The sequence below is a fragment of the Lutjanus erythropterus genome, chromosome 14 (assembly GCF_056507025.1).
Source record: "Lutjanus erythropterus isolate fLutEry1 chromosome 14, fLutEry1.hap2, whole genome shotgun sequence".
Taxonomy (NCBI): domain Eukaryota; kingdom Metazoa; phylum Chordata; class Actinopteri; order Lutjaniformes; family Lutjanidae; genus Lutjanus; species Lutjanus erythropterus.
This window is the reverse complement of record NC_139330.1, coordinates 34968056-34986139: the sequence shown is the minus strand read 5'-3', so window position 1 is coordinate 34986139 and position 18084 is coordinate 34968056. Positions and strand designations below refer to the sequence as shown.

General features: G+C 37.2%; 1 protein-coding gene across 1 annotated transcript; it reads left to right on the top strand.

Annotated features, from left to right (window-relative positions):
* Window positions 1–1443: 1443 nt before the first annotated feature.
* Window positions 1444–11665, top strand: wbp1la (WW domain binding protein 1-like a). The gene is made up of 4 exons (XM_084736171.1): window positions 1444–1640; window positions 4758–4860; window positions 7769–7930; window positions 10715–11665. Exons 1-4 carry the CDS (start codon window positions 1578–1580, stop codon window positions 11194–11196), a joined length of 810 nt encoding a protein of 269 aa, XP_084592297.1. The 5' UTR covers window positions 1444–1577; the 3' UTR covers window positions 11197–11665.
* Window positions 11666–18084: the final 6419 nt, after the last annotated feature.

The window sequence follows — 18084 nt, the reverse complement described above, 5'->3', positions numbered from 1 at the left end:
CTGAAAAAGGTGCGCAGCTCCAAAAATAGAAAATCATGTCGTAGTGCCAAAGTTTTTAATTTGGCGGGCCGACATAAATAAAACACTATTCACTGAACCACAGAGAGTCACTGAAACACTGATCACTGACCTGCTGTGATGGAAAAAATACTCACATTCTTTACTTAGGTATTTTGACATTGTGGTATTAGTGTTTTTACTTAATTACAATTGAAATATTTTGCATGTTATTGTTTCCTTTTTTGAAAAATCAACATTTTTATTGCTGTTTTTGTAACTTTAATGGTATCCTTATTGGTATTTTTTGATGACTAAATACAGACCTGCAAACTCATAAGAGGAGAAGAAGGTGGCATGTTGGTAAACCAGTCCTCTGTCCTCTGGTTGTCTGGGGGTCTGGAAGCGTCTGTCCTGCTCCAGAAGAAAAATGTTGTGATTTTAACATGTTAACAAAACATTCTGGCGACTGTTCCATCTTCTGTTTGTGGTTTCTGCAAACATTACTACCTTTACTTTTACCTTTGTGCTAAAGTAAAGTAAATACAGTAAAAGTAAATCTACATTAAAAGTAAAGTTACTTTACTGAGTATGTTTACATTAGCAATTCATAGTTGTTCATTTAATAGACCTGTTTTATCTTCTCTTTTGTATATTACCATTTTTCTTAAATAAAACAAAAGTAATGTAATAGAAAAAAAATGCAGAACACGCAATATTTCTTATCTGATTACTCGATTAATCAGCAGAATAATCGATAATAATTGATAGATTATGCTTTAATTTTACTGGTTTGGCCCACTTGAGATCAAATTGGGCTGTATGTGGCCCCTAAACTAAAATGAGTTTGACACCCCTGATCTAAGGTAATTAGGACATTATTCCTGGAAAGGTACCAGATGTTACTCTGGAAGTTTTAATGGAATTTTTCCAAAATGTGAGTAAAAAAGCATGTAATTCTATTCACCTCCACCATATTGGGGTGGTGACAGAAATCTCAGAGACAGATCTCAAAATATGGAAAAAAATATATAAATAAATAATGAAACTCAGCAGATACCACAAGAGTAATCAAGTAAGTAAGAATTTGACATGGTACAGTTGACCCTTTAATTACAGGTTTAGTTCTAAAACCATTCTTATATGTAAACGTCTGAAATACAATCATATGTTTCATCTACAGCATTTTGAAAGCCAGTTGTTGCCTGATTAACCGGATGACCGATTACAACTAATTACTGTCAGTAATTATATTGGTAACAAAAATATTCCCCTTGCAACGACCACCTGTCAAACACGCAGGTAAAATTAACTCCACCTACTTGGTGACAGATGATGCACACGTCATCGAAGCACCATTTTAGAGTGACAACAGAAAGAGCCAATAGTTGTCCGAGAAACGCCTATATTCATGAACGGACCAATGGCAGCGTGTACAGGGCAATCTGAAGGAACAATAGTTAAAGTTGGGCTGCTGGACTTGTTTTGTTTTGGTCAGACACCGAGGCCCAACCTTAGTTTACAATGTGACTGTTAATCAACGGTTTAGTAGTAAATAAACAGTCTTAATATTTTTGACAATGGGGGCACTGAAGGTCAACCTTGGACAAGATAATTCAGCGACGGCGGCCACAGTCGCAGAGGTAACTAACGTTAGCTGCTCCCTGACGGGCTGTAATAGTTTGGCAGCTAGCTGGTTAGCTGGTTAGCTAACTACATTCACTCAGTTAGCCTATTAGCTAGAACGTATTAGCTCGATTTTGACTGGTTATATGAAGTTTTTTCATGCTTTGGTTACTGGCTACATGAGTGTTAGTTTGTTTTTCAAAAGTTGAAGTATCTTCCTGGTGAGCTAACGTTAGTGCAGTTTTGTAACTCGCCTCAACACTCTCAAACATGGCTACTAAAATTAACCTAAAGTTAACCTAACAGCTAGCTTAGCAGTGTTAGAAGAGCAAGTTAGAGCAGCCTGACTTAGTTAGGTAACGTTAGCAGGGATGAGCACGTTTCGATTTCTGTTTAACACCAAACGACATCAAAGATTAGTTGATATCTTAAGGTAAATCCTGAACCAGCTGTCATTACACAAGTAATTACTATCAACATTTATGACGGTCCCAAATCAGTGTTATAACTGTTTGACAAATGATTGGTGAAATATTTTTAAGCCATAAAGTACAATTTTAAAGTAGCTATCTTAAATGGCACCTTCATTACTTAGCGTTATATATTTTATGGTTATATTTTGTTACTTTATCCCTAGGGGGAACGTTCCTTAAATTGTAAATGGCGATTTATTGTTGATTCCATCATATAACGATGTTTTCATCAAATTGATTTTATAAATTAAACAAGTCACTTGATAGTTTATCACTCTATTTTTCACTTCACATACATTATCATTGCTTCTATATTTTCAGTAATTTTTTGTTAGTTTGACTCCCCATAGCTGGTGGGGCTGCATGGTTAATTGAAATATAATCAAACTTGCAATATGGCCAAGTTGCAGTATTCTTTCCACTGAAAATGTAAATTGTGATTCACTCCCTCTAATTGTGAGTCATATTGCATGTCTTTCAGAGTAATTATAATATTGATTTTCATACCATACTGTGCAACCCAAGTTACATAATCAGATGGGTCACAAAATATGGTGTAAAACTGGTATGGAAAGAATCTGGAGCATCTGGATTGCTGCTTTAGAATGATGAAAATATATCCATTCTTGTGGACAGATCGATTTACTGGCCCAATATTGCAGAGCTATATTGATCTATATTGGCATTGGTTTTGTTTATGTTGTTTGATGTGCAGATTGTATGGGATTTTTACATTTATATGCAGCAATTTTTGTATATTTGATCCTTTTTCTTAATTGAAGTATAAAGGTACGACAAGGAAGTTAATGTTGTGTTGAGGACAATTTGGATAAAGACATAACCGTTTCCACCGTAATAACAACAAAATATACCATGAATAATAAAATGATCTAAATAAAAATCTCCCCAATTTTTTTTAACTGGCTAACATATAACTCACTATAATTTTGTCAGAGAAAATGTAAACAGGCTTGTTTCATATGATTTCAAGGAGACCTAATGGCAGACATGAACAATAATTGGGCCTGTATCTTTTCGCAGATGGTCTTGTTAACTTATTTAGGTCGTGTGGAGGCACGAGTAATAAATTGAGTCTGTTTCATAGACAGTTAAAAACTATATAGTATTAAAATACCATTAAAGGTTTACTGTGTCAGTACCTAATGTCATTTTGGACAAAGTTTATTGTTAAACTCTAAAATATCTTATTTTGCTTACACATCTTTGTTACAAATGTTTAATAATCGCATTTTAGGGAACATTGCAATATCAGCCAATATATGAATATCAGATTTATTTATTTTTCTTTTTTTACTGTTATCAGTATTACCCTAAAAATCCAGTATGTGTCAGTTTTCTAATCCATTCAACAGTGATGAATGAAAGTAAGACACTGGAGCTGATTTGCTTTACTGTGTGTCAAAAAGGCATGAATCTACAGAATTAGTCCTTATTAGCAGAGAATTACTACTGCTGCAGTTAGAAATGATAGTTTAATCTGATACCTACAGTAGTGTGTGGCTGCCTGTGTTACATAGTTGCAGTGAGGTCAGAGTGATGCAGCAGTGTTTACTTCAGCAACATGATATCTGATTCCAGAGGCTCGGCTCAGCTATATCCAGACAGTCTCTGAGCTGCTGAGCACAAGTTTGTTTTCTTCAGCAAGAGAAGCAACAATATGTAAAATAAAGATGTTGGGGTTAGCATTAGTTGTAGCATTAGTTAATTACTAGATGATATGTTTCTTGTATTTTGTAGCACCTTCAGTAAAACTATAACAATAATAATTAAGATTGTGTATACATCAGAGGAAAAGCTTGTTTTATGCTTTGATTATACTACAACAGAGGTGGTTTTTTTTTGCATTTAAAATTGTGCTCAAAAGCACATTACAGAATAAGCACTTTATGAGTCTATGGTAGGGTTGTGCAATGTCCAAGCCTACTGCTATATTGTGCCTAACAAATTAATAGCTATAGGGCAGAATGGTGATACACAATGTTGCACAGTGTTGCATCAGGACCTTGCGTGCCATGCATCCAGGTACATGAAGGCTCTAGGATTGGGTGATGTCTGCCCAACTGGCATATGACAATGCCTAAAGTGAAATATTGCAATGGACGATGATAATGTTGTATTTCTGTTACATGATTCAGCAATACAGCCAAATTTGGGGGTGGTTTTAAATCACAATGATACAATGGTAGAGGGCTCAGTAATCAATTGATTATTAAATTAATCATCAGCTGTTTTGATAATTGACTAATCTGTGAGTAATTTTTAAAGAAAAAAAGTGAAAATTCTCTAAATGCAGTTTCTTAAATGTGAACATTTTCTGGTGTATTTACTCCTTTATGACAGTAAACTGAATATCTTTGGGTTGTGGACAAAATACATTTGAGGACATCATCTTGGGCTTTGGGAAACACTGACATTTTTGCTCCATTTTATGACATTTTATAGACTAAACAATTAATCAATTGAATTAGAAAATAATCGTAGTGTTATGCTTAAATAGGGTGTAAAATCAATTGTGGCTTCTGTCTTATTATTTTCAGAGCTTTACAAAAAAATTATTTAACTGACTGATTTATAATGTACATGTAACACAAAAAGTGAATTCAGTGTGTGTGACAGAGCTGTATGTTTGTGTGTTTACAGGTCAAGCTGGTGTGCCAGGGAGTAAACAACCAGAGCTACATCTGTGAGTCAGGTCACTGCTGTGGAGAGACGCAGTGCTGCAGCTACTATTATGAACTGTGGTGTGAGTTTTCAACTCTTCCTCTTTCATTCGGAGCGTTTGAATGACCCCTTTTCATGAAACAAGAATACACAAAACTATGAGCATATACATTTGTCTATACCTCTATACTGCACTGGCCCAACAAATTTTATGCTTAAAAAAAAGGAAGCATGAAATGCAAAAAAAGAGGAAGCAGAATGAAGATCAGAGGTCTGATAAAAGTCAGGAGTTGTACTAGTTAGGCAAGTGGAGCCAGGCCTGCCTTTAATCTGCCACTCACAATCTGCACTTGTTTACCGTTTGTGCTGCTGTTTGGCTGCCTGGTTCTTTCTCATGTTACAGAAGCACCCATGTGCACTTTGGAAAAGAACTTTCAGCCTCTCACAGTAATCTTTGATATTTTTGAATACAACACACAGACTGCTCCTGGGGGGACTGTTGCACTGTTATGTTGTTTTGATGACATGTTATTTCTGCCACCCAAAGACATATATACATAGACACCACATTTTCATTTGGATTGTATTTAAACGTTGCTGCTATATTGGGCAAGACTTACCTGCGAACAAATTCGTGTAAACAAATCTGTTCACAGACCAGTCTTGCCTGTTCCAATATGGTGGCATTTTTGACATATGAGAACAACTGGCCAAAGCGGTTAATCTGGCATATACATATATGTCTATGGTGCCACCCTCCTCCACGGGATTAAAAAAGCAGCTAGCAGCGTTGGCAGCAAACTAAAAAATGAAGGACAGCAACTGAAAATGTCTGCAAATTGGGGAGACAACTTGGACAGGAAGCTCCATATCCTCTGGGCAGAGGACGGGATCAACCGCCAAATAGTAGAGGACGTCAAAGGCCATTGCTAATGTTAAGAAAGAAATGTCACTGCCCAACATATATGTTATATGTCACTCTAGATACCAACAGGGTGTAATGACAGGTCTTCATCACTATAGTATTGTGGTAGCTGTGTATAAATGGCTAGTGTCTTGGGTTTTTGAAATAGACAGTTGTGGCTGAGAGCGTCTAGGAAGAAGTTACATCTAGTCCCGCAGAGTCTATGTCATTACTGATTAATGGAACAAGATAAAAGTCAGGTCAGTTTATACACATAGGACACACACACATACACACACACACACACACACACACACACACACACACACACACACACACACACATATATATATATATATATATATATAAAGATGTCGACTGGCAAGAGAGGGGAGTCATCCCGTTTGACATTATGTTAGCTAGCAGTAAAGTACTGTTCAGAGAGTTACGGTTAAAATCTCAGCTCCTGATCTGACTGAAAAATAAACATGTTCTCATCCAGTCTTTTACAAGTTTTTCTCACTGCAAAGCTTTACTTAAGTACATTGTTGTATGATGTCAGTGTCTGTGTTGTTTACATCTGTTTCCCCTTGAAATCTGATAGTGCACCCTCTGGCATGTTGACAATAGTGTAATTAACCTGGAGTACTTTTGAAGAAAATATTAAAAATATGTAATAGTCAGTGTGTTATTTTGAACACACATTGCAAAGAAAGAAATTTGTAATCAGTGCATCTATACAGCCTGCTAAAATCTGTTGAATGTTACCTGAAGTCAGTTCCTCAAGGAAGTTGCAGTTTTTGGATTGCAGTACTTAACTCAAATTCAACCAATCCCTGTAAATTCTGCTTTGTCCAAATTGTGTAACTTTTCTGAAAATTTCATCACAGTCCCCCACACAAATGTGATACATGTACATCTCAATGAACTGACTCAGTGTTCTATTATTTAAGATTTTTTTTTGTATTTATGTTTTTGTAATTGTATGTGCTGACATTTATCAATGCTCTGTGCACTTGTACTACATATGTATGTACAGATGAAACCAGAAGGTTACATACACTGTATAAAAAGACACATTACCTTTTTTTCCTCACTATCTGACTTTAAATCAGACTAAACTTTTCCTGTTTTAGGTCAGTTATGATTACCAAAATTATTTCTATTTGCCAAATGCCAGAATAATGAGAGAGAGAATTTTCTAGAGAATTTTTTATTACATTCTTCAAAGTCACAAGTTTACATACGCTAAGACTACTATGCCTTTAAACAGTTTGGGAAAGCCCAAATTATGATGTCATGGCTTTGGAAGCTTTTGATAGGTTAACTGACTGAAATAATTTTGGTAATCATAACTGACCTAAAACAGGCAAAGTTTAGTCTGATTTAAGGTCAGACAGTGAGGGGAAAAAGGTTATGTGTCTTTTTATACAGTGTATGTAAACTTCTGAGCTCAAAAACTTCTTTTTTCTTTGTGGAATACACCCCAGGTGCCCTTCCTCATCTACAAATAAAGCATACTTTGTGAGCATTTTTAGAATCTTCAACCTTTTTGGTAAACTTACTTAGAACACTCAGAGTGCGATTTTATTCTCCTTGGAACAAGTTGCCTTTGATTTTTAATGAACAAAGAAATTGCAACTGCTTTTAGAAAATCTGCTGTGAAATAAGGTGTTGTAGGCTGCAACAATCCCTCAAAAAGTGTGCGAAATCCTGGAGGACAGTGAAGAATAAAAATGTTGTCAATGCCAAGCAGTAGAAGTGGCCAAAGACTGAAGAATTTGAAAGCCTTAAACCAGTGAAGGGGTTTTATTCGTAGCTAAGCATTTTTCAACACTGATCTTGTGTCACCTACTGAAAGTTAGAACAATAAAGAAAAAAAGACTTATACTTACTCTTATATTCTGTTTTGTCACAACAACATTAAGAAGTGATTCATTAAAAAAATTTGGATTATTTATAAGTTGGGAAAAGAAAACCTTTGTACATACACAGCTGACTAAGTTATCAAAAAGTATAATTTAGTTTGCCAGTACTGAAGACAGACTGTCTTTGTTCTTACACATGTGCTGTGGGCTCCCTGCAGGGTTCTGGCTGGTGTGGGCTCTGATTGTCATCCTGACGTGCTGCTGCGTTTGTCATCACTGGCGCTCCAAGCAACGTTTCCAGCAGCAGCGCCGGCAGAACGAGATCAACCTCATTGCCTACAGAGAGGCTCACAACAACTCTCAGCTGCCAATCTATCTCAGTAAGTAGCTGCCTGACATGCTGCTGCTGCTGCACATTCCGCACATACTCTCTGTCTCTCAGACATGTTACCCGCCAAAGGTAAGCCAAATATGTTACAGTTGCCTGCTTACACATCTATAAAAGATACAGTACAACCTCATCATTTATTTAGAGGGGTGTTTGTGTCCACCTCATAAATGTCAGGCCCACACGGACTCTGTTTGTAGTCTTTATTGGCTCTTGGAGAAAATATCTTGCCTTTAGCTAGCTCTGGCGTTAGCCCTAATTTTCCACTCGCTGACAGATTTTAGATAGCAAGTCACTGCGTGTCCCTGTGAGCACGAATTGCAGTTTGTGAACTATACATAGATGCAACCCAGAGCTTAGCGACAGCTCACTGGTGCTTCCCAGATGCCCTGACAGATGTCAAACAGGTTTAATATCTGGTCGTGTAAGGGACAACTCGAGGAGCACGTGACAGACGCAGTTAGTGGGAACACACACTGCAGACAGGCTGGGTGAGGTGAGTTTAGAGGGAGAGAGGTGGATGTGGAAGACCAACGGAGCAGCAGACAGGAAAGCCCAAATTTAGAACTACTACAAGTTTGATACATATCTATATCTAAAAATGAGCAAAAAGTGTAAAGCGACAGTTGTGGCTGTAAAGTTATAAAGTAGTTCAAATGACCTCCACCTCCAGCAGCACTGCTGCGGCTCTGTGGAGAAACACTGGTCTGACTGCAGGACAACACAAACTACACACTGATGCTTCAGTATTAATAACAAGCAGTGGTGGACAAAGTACTCAACCCCAGTACTTGAGTCAAAGTATAGATACTCCTGGTCAAATATTACTCAACTACAAGTGAAAGTTGCTCAGTCAAAATTTTACTTGAGTTAAAGTACTAGAGTTCTTGCTTTTAAAAATACTTAAGTATTCAAAAGTACAAATTACAAAGTACATTTTCTAATATCAATACATGCTGTATTGTTTTCACGATGCATTTACAGAACCTTGTAACTCTCTGAAACCACCTAATGATGCACTTACTTGCTTGTAGAACCTCTCTGCTACACAAAGTCTATAGAAACACCTATAAACACTTCAGCATAGAAATACAATCAAAATAAAAAGGACAGTTGTTGTCATTTTCTGCTGTAACTGTATTAAAATCACTGCATAATAGCAGATTGAAGTTAACTGTAAGGAGTTCTCCAAGTCTGTTAAATAACTAAGATTTCTTTCTGTCTTCAGGGGCAGTATATATATATGAATTATGTGGTAGTTTTTCACCCCGATAAAAACAATTCAACTTTAAAAGCTACCTGGAATAATTAATAATAACATCTTGAGATTTAATTTAGTTTTTCTCCTGCTGTCACCATTACAGTTTTTTTGTTTGAATGAAAGAGGGAGAGTTTGCTTGTTCTTGTTACAGACGTCTGGATGATGTATTTCCACTTTTACATCAGTCCCGTTTGAGAGGAGCTACTGTGATTGGTTTCCTTCTGTGAGGAACACAGCATGTGACCAACTGCATTTTAGAAAAGAAAAAACACCAACAGCTGACTTCAACGATGTGCTTAGTCAAAAAGTAACAACAACCTTCATAGAAATGTAGTGGAGTGAAAGTCAGAAGTTTCCAAAACAACAAATACTCAAGTAAAGTACAGATACTCAAAAAATGTACTTAAGTGCAGTACTCAAGTAAATGTACTTCATTACTGTCCACCACTGATAACAAGAATGACTCATACGAACAGATTTTTCTTAAGTGGTGTGTACGAGTCATTTAGGAAAACATGTTGCAGTCAGTTTTCTCATCAATTGAATTTTCTTTCAGATACAAACACAATTTGCAAGGTCGGGACGTGTCATAGAGTCATGTGCAGTCAGCCTGCTTTTATCCAAACCAATGTTTTTCACTAATGACTGTATATTTTAATATGACAGACTAAATGATTTAAATGACAGATTTTCTTTTATGGATCTTTGAAAGCAGGATGTCATACTCCAAACTTGCTGATGCCATTTTAATGAATGAACACTTCCTGATATGTAGGACAGGAAGGGCAGCCTTATATGGTGTTATTTGGGCATTAATTATGGTAATTGACAAGTCTCATGCACGTGCACTCAGATTCACACAGGTGGATCATTTACATGATTATCAAGTTGCAAGTTATGTTTGTTGAAACTTACGTGGCACGTCCAATTCTTTCGTACAAAAAATGTAAGAGAAATTTAAGATAAGAATATGAAAATGTTCTTGCATGAGGTCCAATGTGTTTCCTAGAAGAAGCGATATGCTGCTGCAGAATAAGACTTCTTTTAAGAAGAGGAAAGGAAAGGAGAGGGCTCCTCTCTTTAGAAGCTAATGTTTAATTATTTTATGTTTGGGAACCCTTAGTATCCAGGTTAATTAATACACTTGTGAGTAAAGCAAATAAATGGAGAAGAAAGGGGCTTCACCTTCACTTTAGAAAGTTTATTTTGTGCTGAACACTTCATATCCAGGTCATAGGACTGCCTATGTGAGATAAGAGTAACATGCTGCACACTGATCCTTCAGTATTAATAATCTAATGTCACGTCACTGTGTGCTTTTTGGAGAGCAGACAGACTCGTAGGGGATTCAGGCGAGGTATGTTGTAGTGAGTGACCTCCCATCTCAGTCATGTAGTAACAACTTCAGTACTCATAATTACAAGGACAGTTGTGATGTGCTATCTGATGACTTTAAAGGTCATGTATTGTGACCAAGGCTGTATCTGCTAAATGCTGTATTGCGTTATTCTCCAGGATTCTTGCCCACCTACCTGCTGCCACCCTATGAAGAGGTCGTTGACCGCCCGGCCACGCCTCCTCCTCCCTACACCCCTCTCCAGTCAGCGCCTCCGCCCACAGACCCACCTGAGGAATCTCCTTGCCCCCACTCGGCCATCTCTGTCCCCAGTGATGCAGACGTAGCGCTCCCCGCTACTCCAGAGGTCACACAGACCCACCTCCACAGCGCCTACAACCCTAACAAGGACTTGACGCCGGGCAGGTACCGGCGCTTCACAGGGGATTCTGGGATTGAAGTGTGTGATGGCCAGGAACTGTGGGATCAGCACAGCTTTTTAGAAAGAGAAGAAGAGACAGAGGAAGAGGGGACAGGGCAAATGGAGGACCAGTGTGACGGTCCCCAGCCCTTTGAACACAGCCATATTGATGATGCAGTCAGTCATGAAAACACAGATGGACACACAGCTGTGGACACACAGCCACAGTCTCTTAGGTAATCCACAATCATGGCTTTTATATCTGAAATAAAACTCTGCAGCAGTCACTGATGCAATCTAATACGTTTGGTGCTCAGGGGTTCGGGCTGTTTCTACATGTGTGAGTGTGTGTGACAGGCCTGGAGACAAATATTTTAACTAAAATTTTTTCCAAAAGTTAAGTTGCGTTCTGCAACTTGTGGTTTGAAGCAGAAAGTGTGTTTTTAGCCAAGCTCCACTCCTCAAGTTGAAGTTTAAACAGTTGCTGCTCATGGTGATGAGTTGTCTGCTTGAAATGTTCTCCTGTCAGGAGGCAGCACTGATATTCATGTTTTCTTTTGTTTTTTTACATGGTTCTTTTCTATAACTTTGTTCAATGCTTCTCATACTCCATGTAACTAAAGTGGCTGTTGCTCTGGCACTGCAGCATTAGATGAATATCACTGCAAGGTTCGGACAGTGATTCGTACGCTGCGAGACCATGTCAACATGAACATTTTTACAGCTGCAACTAATTGTTGATTAATCTGTCAGTTAGTTTCTCAATTAATTGATTAGTTGCTCAGTCTAGAAAATGTAAGAAAATGGTTTAAAAAAAATGTTGATCAGTGTTCTCAAAGCCCAAGATGGCGTCCTAAATTGTCTTGTTTTGTTCACACCTCAAACATTCAGTTTACTGTCAGAGAGGAGTAAAGAAAGGATTTAAGAAGCTGCCCGATTATCAGAATAGTTGCAATAATTAATTAATAATAATAATCGATTACAATCAATCGATTAATGGTTGCAGGTTTAAACACTTTTTTATAAGACACCTTTCCTTTTGATTATGGAAGAATCATAATCAAGATATTTACTGACCAGGACATTTCTCTAGGGCTGAACAATTTTAAAGAAATATCTAATTGCATTTATGTTGACTGATACTGCAATTGCAATATGATTTGCGATATTAGAGAAAAGGATAATTTTAAATTATTCTCATTTTCATCAAAAAACTAATGGTTAGTGGTAATTGAATGGTAATTAAAACCATTAAAAATAGTGTTATTTTTTCAGGGATCTGTGCTAAGCAGAGATGTTTCCTGAAGTCTAGAGATTGATGTGTTGGCCAGGACACCTCTGCAGCACCACAGTATTTCATGTCAAATGATATTTTGACACACATTTCACCTTTAACAAATATTGCGCATCCTGCAGTTTTAAAATTGCAATAGAATGTATTTCGATTTTGATAAAATTCTGAATAATTGTTCAGCCCTACATTTTACTGTGTAAAAACATGTCAGTGTCCTTTGATAGACAAACTACGTTTCTGAACAAGGGCTGTACCAAATGCCTTCTTTTATATTCAGTGCTTCTGTTGAGGTTTTCAGATGAAGCTTTGAATGTCTGCCATCATATTTTATGACATCATCACTTTCATGAAAAAAAAACCTTGAATAAAATCCTCAGTTTGAATAAAGAGGAGCGGAGCTCAGCCCCGCCCTCACTAACACAGAGCGAAATACGGTTGAGAACTCTCAGCAGAGGTTTTTTTCTCTTCTCTGTCTCTGTTTGATATGAATGAACAGATATGCAAAAATGCTGCACAACATTTAAATGTTGATTAAGAATTTGAATGCTAACATAATGAACGAAGCATCAAACTGATCGGTGCAGCCCTGCTTGTTGAAGACATGTTTAAACTCCCGTTAAACTGCAGCCGTGCTGATGACAGAGCCACAGCCCTGACATAACAAAGTGTGTTTGTTCACTATAAGATGCAAATCCCTTTTAAAGGGACAGTTCACCCCAAATCCCCAAAATACATATTCTTCCTCTGGTCTGTAGAGTTATTTTATTTTATTTTATTTTATTATTTTTTTTGGGGGGGGGGGTGAGTTGCTGTCTCCTTCTAGAATTCATGACCCCATTACTCAAGATAATCTACAGACCTTGTTGTGAGCAGTTTCATGTAGGATTTACTTTCTTTCCAGCAGAAAGAAAGTAGTTCCGGTATGTTCTACTGTGCAAAGGAAATAGAAACATTGCCATCTCAAGTGCCATCTCGTTCTATTTTAGTGGAGAGAAGGCAGATATCTCCAAAACTCTGCAACTTAAACCTAAAACTACATAGATGGATAAGTAGCTCTACAGATAAGAGGAAAAATATGTATTTTTATTTTTGGAATGAACCGTCCCTTTAAGGACATTGTCGCATGATTGGAGGTTTTGCACAAAATGTTTTGCTTTTGTTCCTTTCATATTGATGCGGAGACTTTGAACGTGCCCTGATCAAAAGTATTTACAATCACATCAGTTAGTGAGACTTCTGAAAAGAAATGAGCGATCAGGTATAAATTCATGAATTATTGCAGGACCGGTTATGAACTCATCTGAAATCTGTTTCTGAATGACGAGCTGCAGTATGAACCAGCCGCCATCCAGTCAGTGCAGGAAAGCAGATGACATGTCATGTCTTTGCTGGCATTAACTCATAATTTCAATGTAGGAAATGGTCTCAAACTGAAGAGGGCTAATTGAAAAGGTTATTGGAACTACAGCTCATCTTTTTCACTTTTCTGTAATTTTGAAAATGAACCAGTCAATGAGCAAGTCTCCTCCAGAGCACTGATTGTGTCTTTTGTCATCATGAAACCAGGGCAGGTGTGTCCTGACAAGCCAATCAACATTTTTCAAAAGCAAAGCATGGTGGCAGTCATTGTGCCTGAATGTCTAGTCACTAACAGTGATTATATGCAGACTGTTGTAAATCCAAACAATCATGCTGATATGTCCTTTCTAAAAATGTCCAATGTGAAGACCTATTGAAAAGCACCAGCATCATGTTATTGATTCATCACCAGCATGTTAACTGCTCCACTTCTCCTTGCACAGGATCAGTTCTTTAGTCAATAATCAGCTAATGATCATTAGCCATTGTGCAAGTCTTCAGCCACCTGTCATAATGGTGTTATACTGTATGAGGCCTCGTATTCTGATGCCATAGTGCCATAATGTGTAGCCCTATGTAGCCTTGAATAGTGAATATTTAGGTGAACTTAATCAAAGCTCTGGAGTCTCTTTGATATAGAGTTACTGAGTAACCCTTCAGTTTTCTCAGTGACAGATTGGTCATGTTTTAATTCATGTGATGTAATGCAGGATTTGTAGTTTACCAAAAAGCTGTGGACACGTCAGATCTGGGTTAAAGGTGCAATATGTAAGAGTTTTAGTTTAAAATGTAAAAAAAATTAGAAGAATAAGTAACTGTTCTGATGTTACGTCAAAGAAGTTTATGTATTGTGTTGCAGAGGTATCTCCTGAAGTTAATGCTAACATACATAACGTACATGCTAAACAGCTAGTTCCAGCCTGTCCTGTCTCAATGTACCACTTTGTACCTCAAGAAGACATAGTCCGACATCATAGCTGAAGACTTCGGGAAATTAAAGTCAGTTAATGGGGCCATAAACTCCACAAACTCCACTGCTGAAGTGAGCTAACTAGCTAACAGAGGCACAGTTAGCAGTTACTCTGGTGATACGCTGCCCCTCATTCGTTTGGAGCATGGTTTTGACAGGTGACCAGTTCTTACATATTGCACCTTTAAGTACTGAAGATGTTACCATCACTATGTGTATTTTGAAAGCACACACACCAGGTTTGTTTTGGATGTAGTCCATTAGTGTGTGTGTGTATACAAAGGGAATGACTGACTGTGGTGCAGGTGGAGGATACACTCAGACTGTTGGTGCACTGAGGAATCTTCCTCCAACTTAGTCAAGTACTTTTCCACATAAGCAGAATTGAACAGTGGTCTTCAGTACCTGTAAATATGCTCTTTATTATCTGCTGAATCAAATTCTATTTTTCTGTCACATTTTGTATAAAATATGGTTATTAAACATTAAGGAGAAAACATGGCTACAGTTTGTTTTTTACTTTAAATACTGAAATGACATGATTTGATATAAATGTCACTTTTTTTCATAAAACTGATTCATAGAGTACATTTTATTCCAGCTGAGAAATTGAGCATTGCCAGTTAATTCCATATGCGCACTGTTTAGCCAGTATGCATATAAAAAGTACAAGAACCTTATTGAAATTTTAATCACACAATCCATGGTATCGTGTTGCGGAATATTACTGTCAGTTGCAGTGACCCTGAAAGGAATGAAAACAAGGTTTTCTGTTGAACAGAGATTATGTCCTGACATGAAACCTGAGGGATTATTTTTTAAAGTTTTACAGAATTACACTAAGATTCAATAGACACAAAAAAGGAACATGTTACAATAACCATCAATTTTCATATCATGGAACACTGTGAAACTTGTATACTGCGGTGAGCCTCATTCCACATGAAAAGATCTGAAGAAGGCAAGTATGTACACACTGTACTCTGACCCACACAACTGGATGCGGGGTTGGTGGTAATGGATGATATGTAATTGGGATTACAACTACAACTAAGTGCATCTGCCATGTAGGACAACTGCTCACAAAACAACCCTGTGCAAAATTCATTTTATTTACATTGAAAATGTTTTGAGAGATTTAAAAAGAAAAAAACATTTGTGGAACTCAGATTATTTTGACTGTATCCAGTTTTTAAGTGTCATGTTAAGTGGTGTAATATTTCCAATGATAGATTAGAGATAGATAGGTTTGTAAGTAAAAAAAAAAAAAAGTAAAACGTATTCCAATCCAGTGGATTATATTAGTAATTACAAAAACTGCAATCTAATTTATATTCAGTAAGTGACTACATTTCACAGTAATCTGACACAACTTTGACTGGATGAAAAGCAAATATGATTATAAGTTTTTTAAGTATGGGTAATAGGACATGGGTGTGTAATGTAACCACAGTGACAGAGAGGAGAACCTAAACAGGAAGTACAAAATGAAAAAAAGAATATGATGGTAGAAAAGAAAAGCAGTTATTCAATACGGTAAAACACCATTTTGCAGAATAACCTAGAAGGAAAAAATGCTTTCTGCTTTACGTGTGAAGGTGGATGCAGTCGGTATCTTGGTGTAGGCTTTACTCACAAATAGTGAAGGAAGCTTTTTTATATCAAATCTGTGTTATTCTTAAAGCATGGAAGACCATTTCTGCCAGTGAAAGAAAAAATATCCCCATGGTAAATCATAATTAGATTTAAGTCAAAATTATGAGAATAAAAAAAATCATAAGATACAAGGTCATAATAATTTTGAATTTTTGGCTCATAATTTTACTTTTTATCTCATAATTATGACTTTCTATCTCATGAGTTTGACTTTTAATCCCCAAATTTCAACTTTTTGTCTCATAATTGAATTTTTATCTCAGGACTTTGATTTTTTATCTCATAACTGATTTTTTAAAATCATAATTTCGACTTTTTTAATCTCAATTGACTTTTTATCTCATAATTTTGCTGATTTAAGAATGACAAAGATTGGGACAGTTTTGACTTGTTTTACAGCAGAATTTTTGATATGAAATTAATAGAGGAAGCCCAGTTTTGTTACATTCACCTGTTATTGTATGAGTTGGCTCACTAACACTCTGCTACACTAAATGGAATGGGACCTTAATTAGCATCATTGATAACACCTGTGTTTACTCTACTGTTTTAATTCAAAATGTCTGCTGTGAAAACGGTCTAATACTGAAAACAGAGCAAACAGAGACCGATGTAAAAAGTAAATTAGAGTGTGGAAGGCAGAAAAGGGCTGCTTGGTTTTATGAGACAAGACAGTAAAATGGACGTTGAGACAGATTATGTCCAGGAGGGGGCAGCAATGTTGCGTTAAGGATGCCAACCACCGTCAAACCTCAAACAAGAAGAAGAGGAAGACGACGAAGGGGAAGAAGAAGACGCGGTGAAGACGGTGAGTGGTGTTGCTAGACTGCCTTTGTCAACAATGTCTTTACTTTATACGACTAATGTGAACCGTGTTCTAACTGGCTGCAGCCCCCACAGTCACACATTAATGTGTTTAACACAGTTGTGTTAACTTAGTCAGCAGTTTGTTGTGTTAGCTGGCTAAGTTAACACAATGTTCCAGCAGCTGTGTGAGCGATGTCGCATAGAGAGATGATGGAAACAGTCAGTCAGTCAGTGGGGCTTGCTAATGTTAGCCAGGAGCTACGAGCATCTGAAGTTACACTGTTTACAGGACAGGACGTGGAGCTAACTTTAGCTTAGCCTGCTCTTGTTTGCTGGAAGCATGAACGTTGTGCCAAACTCAGTTCATAAATCTGCCGTATGTGTCATATATGAGGCTGTCACACGACGTCCTGCTGATACACAAATCTGTTAAACTCTCAGAGTCTAACAGGAACATCGGCTCTGAGTTTCTAGTATATAGACAAGCTAGTTGTAGTTTCATCAATTCTTAGTTTTACATTAGTTCTGCTGGCTGTTTTGGTGGAGAAAGACTGCATCAAGTAGGCAGTGGTAAAATTTATAATTTTCTTGGTTGATCACATTTATGTCACCGTTTTTTTGCCACAGTTTAACGGGATAGGTCATTTCCATACCAAAAATACATATTTCACTCCTGGCCTGTAGTGCTGTGTATCTATCTAGATAGTTTTGGTGTGAGTTGCAGAGTTTTGGGAATATCAGCTGTAGAGATGTCTGCCTTCTCTGAAATATAAAGGGACTAAATGGTACTCAGTTTGTGGTGCACGAAGCACCAAAAACTACATTTGAAAAATTCAATACCAGCATCTCTTCCCAAACCTGGTTACCCAAAATAATCCACAGACCCTGTTGTGAGCAGTTTCATGTTTCATGTTGGAACTACTGTATTTCAAATGGAAAGGAAGTAGTTTCTTTCAAATAGACAGAAAGTAGTTACAGTAAATTGTAAAGTAATTCTCATCAATTCTATTGCAGAAACAAAGTAGTTCCTACATGAAACTGC

Bases quoted from the DNA above. Each gene is read 5' to 3' on its own strand.
- wbp1la (XM_084736171.1), top strand. From the start codon at position 1,578: ATGGGGGCACTGAAGGTCAACCTTGGACAAGATAATTCAGCGACGGCG. The intron at 1,641-4,757 runs GTAACTAACGTT...GTGTGTTTACAG, and splicing joins CGGCGGCCACAGTCGCAGAG to GTCAAGCTGGTGTGCCAGGG. The intron at 4,861-7,768 runs GTGAGTTTTCAA...GGCTCCCTGCAG, and splicing joins CTACTATTATGAACTGTGGT to GGTTCTGGCTGGTGTGGGCT.